A 12,806-nucleotide genomic window follows, 5' to 3' on the forward strand; every position below is an offset into this window, starting at 1 on the left:
ACACATTTTAATCTATTATTACTCTCTAATCCTTCAAAAATGCATGTTATAAATGCATAGAATTCGAATTATTCTTGTGCGAACCTACACATAACAAGCATTGCTTTCAAGTTGGTACGTTTTTCATTTCCTGTATTAAACAAAAAAAAATTGCATTACAAGACTATCAAAAAGCAATGTCAAAGATATTTCAATGCTGATTGTCAGTTAAATCATTACGTTAATTATTGTGATTATCTTATATATTATGTGGAAAATGAAATATATTCGCTCTGCATTCAGCGACTACTACTACTACTACTACTACTACTACTATCTACCCACGTGTTCTTCTAAAACATGGTACATACATGCTTTCTTCCTATCAGTCTACCTATCTATCCATCCATCTATCTATGAATGTGTCTTTCTAACAACCTGTCTATCCATATTATCCATTCACCTATCTACTCGCTTATCTAACTCTACCTATATCCATTTATCTATCAATCTTAAATAGCAGCTGTCAAAATGAACATACATGTACAACTTGACTTGATATAACTATATGTACTGTATTGTCCCCATACTATAATGAATGTAACTTTATCTCCCTCCCTTATGATAATGGTTACATTACCCAAAAGTAAAAAAGTAGCCTGCTCGGCGGCCGAGCGGCGAGTTTTTAGCCAATTTTGCCCTGCCACCGAGCGGCGCGGCCGCCCTAGCATTTTGACAAGGCCTCGTGACTCTGGCTAAGCGGCTGAGATGAGTCTAGATACCCCGGGTGAACGCGCGACCGAGTGACGAACACGGTCACGAGGCCTTTTGCAAAGTGGGTTTCACTGCTCCGCATGAATTATTCATAGATACATATTAGCATGCCAATACGCCTACTTTGGATTTATTGACCAATCAGAACGGCGATCTCCCAGTTGGCTTCGTTCGTGATTCGTTCCATGTAGAGGTCAGTGGTCTTAGCACGTACGTATTGTAGGCATGTAGGTCCATGTTCGCACTACGTAGAGTTTACTGTGTGTGTGTGTGTGAATTGTGTGTGTGATGGATACTATATGCTGACGTCGTGCGAGGATACGTTCGCTGATTGGACACTACGTTTTCTGAAGCGAGTTCCAGTCGGAAACAAGGGTTAACATAAGAAATCCAAACCAGATTGATAAAGACCACAGGTCTGGACAATTCGCACTGGCGTTAATTCAGGTTTTCGCGATTAGTCTCTTTTTAGTCGCATGTGGCCTTGTTTAAAGGCTACGGCCGCCCAGGCACCGCTCGTTTTTAAGGCATCGCTCGGTCGCTGCTGAAGTTTTAGCGCGGAGTTAAAATTCGGGCGGCGCCTGCTCACTTGCACTCGCCGCCCAGACTACGATCGGCGACCGGGCGGTCGCCGCCCGGGCGGTCGCCGCCCGGGCGCAGACCTAATCGAGCGTTCACCGTCGAGCGATTTAGGTCAAAAATCGAAGCTCCTATAGGTCAAAGGCTGCCGAGCAGTCACCGCCCGGTCGCTTGGAGATCAGTCGGTCACTGGGCGGCGGGTCCAAAATCGGTCGACAGCCTTTGACCTATAGCGGCTTCGATTTTTGACCTAAATCGCTCGGCGGCGAACGCTCGATTAGTTCGGTGCCCGGCCAGCGAACGGCCAGGCACCGGGCCTATTTTGGAGCCCCGCCGCGCCGATCACTGGCCGGTGTGACCGCGCCGTTTGTCCTACCAGTTTCGTTTGTCCGTCGGACATAATATGCGGGTTTTCTGCTCGCACGGATCGTCCGTGACTCGCACGGATCGATGATAAAAGGAAGAAACTCGGCAAATCAATGTATTTAGACTCATTGTAAATCATGTGGTTGGCATTTTTTTCTAGAAATTACATAATAATAACTCTCTACAATTTTTTAAAGCAAATGGGCCAGTCCTTTTGAAAGTAGAAGTGAATATTTTCTTTAAAACCTTTATTCTATGAAGGCATACTCGTGATATCGGCCCCACAATTACTGTTGTAATCGATTGTACGTGGCTTCGTACTTACGGTCAGATGAGCATATTTTAATACCATATTCATGACACTGGCAGGTCACTAATTGGCGTATGGTCCAAGGGGCGGAGCCCCCGGAAGCGCAAGGGTTTTAGGCATTACAATTAAGGTCAGATTAGCATCCAGGGGCCAGCCTTAGGGCCCAAGATGGGGTCCAGGGGGCAAAGCCCCCGGAATTAGCTCAGGGGTATGGGCATTTAATTAATTTAATATACCATACTATTACGATTTCTGCCGGACGCCAAGAAGGGCGCTCTCTGGGACTGCCATATTGGGCAAATCCAAAATGGCCGCCATCTGAGTTACAGGTCAAGTATAGTTATGAAAGGAAATGGGCGAGTATGATAAAAGTTGGTGAATTCATTGGGTTTCCGGGGTCGGATAATCTGATTATGATGTTCTTTTATCCATAAGCGAGTTCGTAATTGCACACTCCGCATGCGCCAAAATCGGGAACGAACTTTTACAAAGGTCACATGAACATAAAGAGAGCTGAGAGAGGAATTGTAATTTTTTGTGTGTGCTGGCCTTTCCTTTGTGAATGATCACATCTGACACATCAGTCACCGAAAATCATTTCTGAATGTCGGAATTGGTTCTTTATAGTAAACTTTACTTGAAATCTGGTCATCGGTAAAGTATTATCGGCATTATCGTGATCCAAGTCCCCAGGGACTCGACCTTTATGTCTAGACGTTGCATAATGCAATTCGTATTGGTATTTTATTCCATCTCAGAGTGATTATAGACGTTATTTTTTAAGGATAATAAAGATAAAGCTGTCTGGGTTTTTAAAGATAATGCTTCAAAACAAATCGAACAAGCTGTTTATTTCTTTATTCATGGTTTGTTTCTACTGTTTATCTATTTTCATTGCCAACCATCGGAAACGAATTTATTACGCATTTCACAGAGGAAGTTTGCATAGGAGAACTATGCTTTCTAATGGATCCGTACAATATGGCACAGCTTTAGGGTCCTGGGTGAGCCCCCACCGGGGTTTCCGGGGCGGAGCCCCAGGATGCTCTCGAGTTAATTTGACTTTAAAGAGCAAGTGTCTCTAAGATATAAAGAGAGGTTATTTCTTCAATGAAGTGTAAGGACTCATGAAAATGAAATAGCCCTTTCATTTCATTTTAGAAATAAACTCTAATCCATCCCTTGATATTTAAATTGCACTGCTCCTACTTCGTGCTTTGTTCACACTCTCCCTGATCTATAAAGAGTGCTTTATCTATTTGATCATCAACAGAAGCAAAATGCTAGGCCACGAACTTTTTGAAGCGTGACCAGATTCAAAGTATGCTTAAATGGGGGCATTGATGTATGTAGAAAAAAAAAGGATTAAGATCCCATGCAACGCTTCGAAATTTAAAAGAAGAATAAGAAAAATAAAGTTGAGATTTCACCTTTATGTCTAGACGTTGCATAATGCATTTCGTATTGGTATTATCTCCGTCCGACAGTGATTATAGACGTTATTTATATGAATAATAAAGATAAAGCTGTCCGGGTCTTTGAATATAATGCTTCATAACAAATCGAACAAGCTGTTTATTTCTTTATTCATGGTCTGTTTCTACAGTTTATCTATTTTCCTTGCCAATCCTCTAAAACGAATTTATTATGCATTTCACAGAGGAAAGTTTGCATATTGATGATTATGGGCGCAGGCCAAGATTTAAACCCACTCAAGTGTGAATTTGGCGCATCTTTCCTCATCTTTTTCAACCAGGAAATGGACTTCATTGTAGCCTTAAGACAGGATGGTGAAATGAAATTGATAAAAGAACATCATAATCAGATTATCCGACCCCGGAAACCCCACGAATTCATCAACTTTTATCATACTGGTCCTTTTCCTTTTGAAACTACGCTTGACCTTTAACTCGGATGGCGGCCATTTTTTATTTGGCCAATATGACCAGCATGACAGCCCCAAGGAGACCTGCAATTGATACAAGCAACATCATAATCAGATTCGCTGACCCAGAAAACCCCCTTACTATATAAACTTTTATCATACTAGCCCATTTCCTTTCGTAACTACACTTGATGTGTAAATATCAGATGGCGGCCATTTTGGATTTGACCATAAATAAATCATCATGATTGTTGCTGATGCCCATACACATTGACTGACCATTGTTCTCTCTCTTTTCATTTCAATTTACAGTTTTAAACGCCCTCCCATCGAGGGAGCGGTAACACAATGTAAGCAAATTTCTTGACACAATTAGGATTTTGTATTCATATTTTATCGTCTGTTTTTCCCTTGTTAGTTCAAATAACAAGTGACATATTAACGATATTTCTATGAGAAAAAAAAATCACAACTCAAGCTTTCCAATCGGATATTGGCGGCTTCGAACCTCGGATATCAAAGGTACCAGCACACCTGTAAATTCTATTGTATAACCTTACAAAACGGCAGCTGCTTGGAAGAACTTAATGCCCGTTGGGACTCCAGCTCTTAAAACTCATTGGCCTGACAGTAGTTTCAAGTAGGTAGCTGGGCTAGGCTTCTCTCAAGGCACAATTATTTGTTGATAAAGTGTCAAATTAGGGTCTGTGCTTGCAGACTAGCCTGATAGCGAGGTGATCCATCCACATACTAGCCTTTTGACAAGGCCTCGTTTGTTGACTCTGGCTAAGCGGCTGAGATGAGTCTAGATACCCGGAGTGAACGCGCGACCGAATGACGAATGTCATGAGGCCTTTTGGAAAGTGGGTTTCACTGCTCGGCATGAATTATTCATAGAGTGTAGGCCAATACGCCTACTTTGGATTCATTGACCAATCAGAACGGCGATATCCTAGTTGGCTTCGTTCGTGATTCGTTCCATGTAGAGGTCAGTGGTCAGTGGTCTTAGCACGTACGTATAGTAGGCATGTAGGTCCATGTTCGCACTACGTAGAGTTTACTGTGTGTGCGTGTGTGTGTGTGTGTGATGGATACTATATGCTGCGCTGACGTCGTGCTAGGATACGTTTTCTACGTTTTCTGAAGCGAGTTCCAGTCGGAAACAATGGTTAACATAAGAAATCCAAACCAGATTGATAAAGGCCACAGGTCTGGACAATTCGCACTGGCGTTCATTCAGGTTTTCGCGATTAGTCTCTTTTTAGTCGCTCGGCGTCTATCAGGCATGTGGCCTTGTTTAAAGACAATTCGCACTGGCGTTCATTCAGGTTTTCGCGATTAGTCTCTTTTTAGTCGCTCGGCGTCTATCAGGCATGTGGCCTTGTTTAAAGGCTATCCACATACTCGCTATAACACAAAATACACTTAAAAGTATGATGAATAGATTTTTTTTTAAAATATCAATTCACCCGTGAAAAAAGCGAATTCAATTGCAAACAGCCGTGTGTAAAAAGACACGCATGCCTTATCCTATTCGAGTTCATTAGTTGCGTGTATAGCAGCCAGTCAGACGGTCAGTCAGACAAGTCTAGTTTGTTTTCATTATGACCTGGATAATAACTACACGGTTTCAATTTCAAATATAGAATTATGGGTTTGTCGCATGAAGAATACTCCCTTCACTGGGGCTTTGTGGTTTTGGCGGCCAAATTTTGCCATTGGGTAATAATGACGGGACTGCTGAAATCATTTAGTATTTTCATACCTCATCTCGTCAAATTAATGGGAACGAGCTATGCTATTATAGGACTGGTTTGTTGTATGGCTGATTCATTGGGATGTTTGGCAGGTAAGAAACTATCATTATTACTATTATCATTATTATTATTATTATTATTATTATTATTATTGCTATTATTGTTATCATTATTTTTATTATTGTCATTATTATTATTATTATTATTATTATTATCATAATCATCCTTCTTGTTGTTACTATTTTTATAATTTTTGTATTACATTTGTTATTGTTATTGCTGTGAACCTCAAAGTATAAACGAAGAAGATCGAGGAAAACCTTTTCTTTCATTGGTCAATAATGCAAAATCTCAGTATATCGAAAGGAAATCTTAAATGTCTGTAATATCTACATGTACATAACATAGGATTATTATAAAAGATATCGGTTAGGGATGAAATAATTATGTGGATAACTATAGCGGCGCAATAACATATATTATAGTGAAATGAGGTTGGAATCGAATATCCCCCCAGGGTTGGGCGGCAGGCGCGGATCCACGGGGGGGGGGGGGGGGCAAAAAAATGGTTAGAAAAAATGTTTTAAAAAAAACAACTAAAGTGGCCCCCTGGCAATTTACCCCCCCCCCCCCCCTCTCGGCTTATTCACCGACCGGATGATTCACTGCTACATATATCCTCACGAATTGCCCCCCCCCCCCCCCCACTCTTGCCGCCGGCTGGATCCGCTCCTGTTGGGCGGTATAATATTGTAAGCCAATAATTGATTGTCATATAAGCTGAGAAGGGTGGCCTACTAGCTATCCTGTGCCCCCGGCCCGGCCCGGCCACCATTGTCATTTTAATAGATTTTGTTCCTCCTCCAATGAAAGAAGATAGTCAGGAAAAGATTTGTGGGCTTTAGATGGGTTCAAAGGAAATATTGAATCAATATGGTATGAGGGCATTCATTATACATTGCATTGGTCAACCATGGACCGTACCACAACATGGGTCAACAAATTGTCTGTGCCCAGTTTGCTCGCCCGATCGGCTTTACACTGCTCGTCAGGCGCGTACGGGGGGGGGGGGGGGGGGGGGGGGGGGGGGGGGGGGGGGGGGGGGGGGGGGGGGGGGGGGGGGGGGGGCCCCCCCCCCCCCCCCCCCCCCCTAAACCCCTAACCCCCCCCCCCCAACCCCCCCCCCCCTAACCCCCCCCCCCCCCCCCCCCCCCCCCCCCCCCCCCCCCCCCCCCCCCCCCCCCCCCCCCCCCCCCCCCCCCCCCCCCCCCCCCCCCCCCCCCCCCCCCCCCCCCCCCCCCCCCCCCCCCCCTTTTGGATTTTTTTTTTTATTGTTATTATTTTTTATTTTTTTTTTATTAAAAAAAAAAAAAAAAAAAAAAAAAAAAAAAGATATTACCATGACTGACCTAAAAAAGCTTACCTTACCCCCCCCCCCTCAATGGAGGAAAATTTCAAATTTTCTAGACAAAAAAAATCCGTTCAGACGAGGAAAAGTGGGCTTACCGAAATTTTGGTTTTTAAAAATGTAAGCTATGTATAATGTATAATGTATAATGTATAAAGCTATAGGACCTGTGTATGTTCTGGTACCATGAGGATAATCAGGGATGTTATTTTAACGCAATATATCGATAGTTGAGTGAAAGGAGATATCATATATTTACTTTAAAAAAAAATTGATTTAAGGTTTAATCTTTTAGCATTTGTTTTCCCTTCGAAATTGGGATTTTTGTGTTGGCACACCAGTTTACATCGCATGGGCTCGGATAATAACTGTTGGATCGACAGAGAGATAGGTGGATAGATAGATAAAAAGAAAAAAGATGGTGATGGTTGATAAATAGATCGATCAAAAGAAGATACATTGAAAGACAGGTAGGTAGACAGGGCAGATAAAGTTACGTAGTATTTTATTTTATTTTTATTTATTCATTTCCTCTCATAGGGTGGATGGCCCTTTCAGCACAGCTGATTTTCAAAGGGGTCCACAAGTTAAGAAATGGTATCAAGGTCTTTACATAAATTATTGAGTAAACCTCAGCAGTATGTAGGTAGGTGTAGTGGAAAGATCATTAGATTGTAAGATATATAGTTCGATTAACGATAGATAGATAGAAGATAGAAATATAGATAGAAAGATAGATAGATAATTAGACAGATAATTAATATAAGGTGAACGGATGGATAGGAAGGTGGATTGACGGATAGATAGATAGATAGATAGAAGGATAGGTACGTAGGTGTGTAGGTAGGTAGGTGGACAGACAAATGTATAGAAGTATAGATAGGTTCAATTAGGTTTGTTGTTAGGTAGATAAATAGATGTTTTTAGGAAAATAGATCAAATAGAATGAATGGCAGTAAATGACCATGATGCCATTATTTAGCTAAGAATGGAGTGTTTACCAGTTAAGAAATGGTATCAAGGTCACATAAATTATTGAGTAAACCTCAGCAGGAAAGTATACTTTTACATGTATAGATATAATTATTTTCTACATAGAATATTTACTTATTAAGATAAGTAAATCATGAAGTGAATGGATAGTTCCCCCCCCCCCACATGAATATCATGAATGACGTCCATACAAAATGGCCTTACATTCGAGAGTTAATAATAATATAATAATAATTATATGGATTTATATAGCGCTTAATACGGTACTATATCGCCTCTAAGCGCTTTACAAATATTATAACCCCGGTCATCGGATTCATTCACACACAATGTGCACCATCTCCACTCCCTGGGAGTATTCCTACCATAATGGTCACCGTAAGGGCATAGGCAATTACTGACACAAATGCTTTCGTCATCTTACCAGGTCCACATTTCTCTCTTGGGTATTGAGTGGCAAATGTCGGGATCGAACCAAGACCTTTGAAGCCCCCTCGACTACGACACTTATACATGAGTTCACTTGGAACTCCGCATAAACCACTCGATTTACAAGTTATTCCCTTTAATTATATCTAAAGAGCATTACTCGCGAATATTTCCTGCAAATTATATATACAAATTAATATACATAATAATGTGTATGGGGGTGGTGTGTATATGCGCGTGTGTGTGTGTGTGTGTGTGTGTGTGTGCGCGTGCGTGTGTGTGTGTGTGTGTGTGTGCGTTAGAGTGTATGTATATTGTCTCGAGGATAAGTTACTTTCAGCGTAAAGCCATTAGTTCATTGGTGGAGGCACTTGACTCTGATAAAAGAGGTCCTGGTTCGGATCCTTGCTCGACGATTACATTATTGGACAAGATGTCTTACCCATACTTGTCCCTCTGTATTCAGGTGTATGCAATGGGTACTTAGCAAAGATAGGGTAATGATATTAGTATTATTATTATTAATATCATCATTGTTATCGTTACTATTAGTATTATGATGATATATTATCGTTAGTATTATTATTATTATAATCCTTATCGTCATTATTCAATCAATAACAATCATTCATATTCCAGCACCATTGGCGGCTTTCATCTCAAACCGAATATCTCGTCGATTGCTTGGGGCCGTGGGAGCCATTCTATGCAGTGGTGGAGTTATAGGTGCCTCCTTCTGTACAAGTATTACTCCTTTCGGCATATGCATGGCCGCCATTGGTAAGTGTGGAGTTATACATTTATCTTTCTGAGAAAAAAAAAATCAAAATAATTAATTAACCCTCGCAGAACAAGTAGGCCTATCTCTGGATAAAGCATGACAGGCCTTTAAACCCTTGCCTCTGTTTGGCTATTTCAATCGTATATACTTCTTTCCTTCACTTTTATCATGTTTAATATAATGATGAAATAGATTTAATTCAATTCAATTACACTGACATCAGAATAATCAACCTATTCTTTATCATGAATGATTGCGTTTGTCATTTTTCATACTATTTATTTAAAAACAAACATTAAACACAAAAGCGTATGTTTTCTTCTCTATTGTAGGTTTAGGGAACGTGTTCCTGTTGTTCACATTGACGACTAATCTCCATGAGCATTTCCCTGTCAAGTTTGATGTCATCAACACCATTTCACTTATAGGATCGCCATGTGGAGCGTTTATCACTCCAGTCATCACAGAAAACCTTCTAGAGATCTACGGTTTAAGTGGTACCATACTTATTCTGGGTGGATTTAGTCTGAACTTCATGATAAGTGCTCTCGTCCTAAGGCCACCTCGGGGTCGGAGGAGGAGGAAGAAGAAGAGTGATCAAGAAATAGAGTATATTCCCGTTCAGAAACTTGACAGAGACACCGACAGAGGTGAAGCGGTAGATGAAGCAAATGATCTCAGAGAAACTTCCACTCAGAGTGACACTGGAGATATTCAAATCAAACCAAAGACTACATCATTGATAACGCACATCTTGGATATCACAAATCTATCTGTATTGCGGAGAGTCCCAATTTTTGCGTTACTTCTTTTCCCAAACTTTTTAATGATGATAGTATGGATGGGTTGGACGCTGTTCCTTGTCCCTCACGCCGAGTCGTTGGGTATCAGTCAAGCTCAGGCTGCATACCTTGCCATGTTAGGTGGGATCGGTGGAATAACTGGCCTTATATGTACGTCAGTCTTCCTTATGTTTTACCCGCGGGTTGGTCTGCGTCTTCCTGCTGTTACCTCCCTGATCGGGTCGATTGTTTTCTTCCTCGACCTCGCAAGCAGCCAATACGTCTTCCAAGCCATCCATGCATTCCTCGTTGGTTTCTTGGTCAACCACACCATCGTCTACGTCCTAGTATGTGTTAAGTATGCCCTACCAGACGAGGACTTCGCTATGGGGTTGGGATTGGCGATCTTTGCCTACGCCGTGGGTAATATCCGCCCCATCCTGGTGAAATTCACCCAGTATAAGAAAAAGGCAGCCATGATGAAGGATAGGAGACGTCTGAAGGGTTCTGGAATCTCGATCCAAGAGGACCTGACTCAGACGAATCACCAGATCCTGATGAAGCTTGTCAACCACCCCAAAGTTGAGGCTGCTTGGTCCATCGACGGGAGGATCATGGCTGCCTTAAAAACCAGTGAGGAGGGAATTTCTATGAAAAGGGCCTTCTCTTCCCTTCGACAAGTTCTCAACCTTGTAATGAGTTGAAACGTTTTTAAATACCTAGTAACTCTCTATCAATCCCAGAGGTTTTGCACCAACTCTTTTTCTGAACATTTTTCTTGCTTGTAAGATTTTTCTTTCTTACATATTACACATGTATATATATCCATTGATCTTTTACTTTGTATTTAGTGTTGTGTGTGTGTTGATATGGGTGTTTGTGAGTGTATGTGTGAAGGCTCCTCCTCTACAATTTGATCTGTTCACTTGTTTGTTGTTTACTTATGTCCTCATGAACTTGAGTTCTATTACCTTGTTATACTTGGTGGTTTCCCATCAAAGCCCAAATTTTTATCATGGATGACAATGTTCAAGATTACCTTGATCATGTAGTCAGTGACTGCAAGTATATGGACTGTAGTGATTTTCAATGTAATAACTTAAGTAAAATATCCATTATGCATATAAATGCGAGAAGTCTTTTTAAGAATTATGAAGACTTTTTAGTTTTCTTGTCATGTTTAAAACATAATTTTTCTGTGATTGGAATTTCAGAAACCTGGTTCAAGCAAACAACAAATACGTGTTTGTTTGACATTCCTGGATATTCTCTTTTACAAGTTTGTAGATCTAATAAACGAGGTGGTGGGGTATTATTGTACGTCAGGGATGGTATTGATTATAAGTTGCGTACTGATTTATCGGGCGAGCATGCTGGTTTTGAGTCTATTTTTGTAGAGATAGCCATTGATAATGTGAAATCCATTGTTGGTTGTGTATATAGAGCACCTGATAATGATATTGCTTCTTTCATTCATTCTTTTGATTATCATATGCAGGTTATTGGCCGGGAAAAGAAAGATGTCTATCTTATGGGTGATTTTAATATTAATTTATTAAATTGTGATTCTGATGGCAGAGTAAAAGACTTTGTTGATTTTTTAACATCTTTTGGTTTATTTGCTTTGATTACTAAACCGACTCGTATTACTTCTACTACTTCAACATTGATAGATAATATTTTTACAAATTGTATTCAAGATGATTTTGCTTGTGGAATCCTTTGTTCGGATTTGTCTGATCATATGCCCATTTTTAGTATTAATAAAGGGAAGTCTCTTTCAAATGAAAAGGTAAATGTTACAGTTTTTAGACGTGTGATTACAAATGAAAGAGTTCAGAGATTTAAGCAAGATCTTCTTACTATTGATTGGTCTCTTCTTTATAGTCTTATTGATGTAGATGACAGTTATAATTATTTTTAAGAATTTTTGGTAACTTGTATGAATTTCATTTTCCTCTTGTTCGGTTGAGTAGGAAAAAGAAATGTAAAAAACCCTGGATCACCCAAGGTCTTCTGAAATCTATAAATCATAAAAATAAGCTTTATTGTAAATACATTAGGCATAAAAGTAAGGCGAATAGAAAGAAATATATAGACTATAAAAACACCTTGACTAATTTAGTCCGTAATAACAAGAAAAGTTATTATGGTGATGTATTTAAAAGTACACAGAGGGATATACGGAAGACTTGGTTTCATATAAATGATTTACTTGGGAGGGGTAAAAAGGATCCAATACCAGATGAAATGTACCACGGGGAAATTCATTTAAATTCAAATCTTGATAAAGCTGAATATTTTAATAAGTATTTTATTAATTTGCCTGCAAGGATAAGTAGAGAAATTCCACCTGTGCAGACATTATTTGAAGATTATTTGTTGCCTCGGGATAACCCATCCTCTCTATTTTTTAGACCAACAACTGTGCATGAGATTGTTAATTTTGTCTTAGATTTGAAACCATCTAAGTCATCTGGCTCAGATGATATTTCTCCTAGAGTTATAAAAGATTGTATGCATGTTATTGCAGGTCCGCTTTGTGATATATTCAATAAGTCAATGTCTCAAGGGTTCGTTCCTGATAAGTTAAAAATAGCAAAAGTAGTTCCAGTTTATAAAAAGAATGATCGTAAATGCATTGAGAATTATAGACCAATTGCCTTGTTACCAATATTTTCAAAGATTCTTGAGAAATTAGTCTACAAAAGATTAAATAAGTTTTTGCTTCTTAATGATGTTTTGATCCCCCAGCAATTTGGC

General features: G+C 40.1%; 1 protein-coding gene across 1 annotated transcript; it reads left to right on the forward strand.

The window, feature by feature from the left end:
* Nucleotides 1-5,365: 5,365 nt before the first annotated feature.
* LOC100891139 (monocarboxylate transporter 7) lies at nt 5,366-10,747 on the forward strand. Its single transcript, XM_030973360.1, has 3 exons — nt 5,366-5,742; nt 9,120-9,260; nt 9,594-10,747. The coding sequence occupies exons 1-3, from the start codon at nt 5,544-5,546 to the stop codon at nt 10,745-10,747; spliced, it is 1,494 nt and encodes a 497-aa protein (XP_030829220.1). The 5' UTR covers nt 5,366-5,543.
* Nucleotides 10,748-12,806: the final 2,059 nt, after the last annotated feature.

Source organism: Strongylocentrotus purpuratus, unplaced genomic scaffold, assembly GCF_000002235.5.
Source record: "Strongylocentrotus purpuratus isolate Spur 01 unplaced genomic scaffold, Spur_5.0 spur5_scaffold_6, whole genome shotgun sequence".
NCBI lineage: Eukaryota > Metazoa > Echinodermata > Echinoidea > Camarodonta > Strongylocentrotidae > Strongylocentrotus > Strongylocentrotus purpuratus.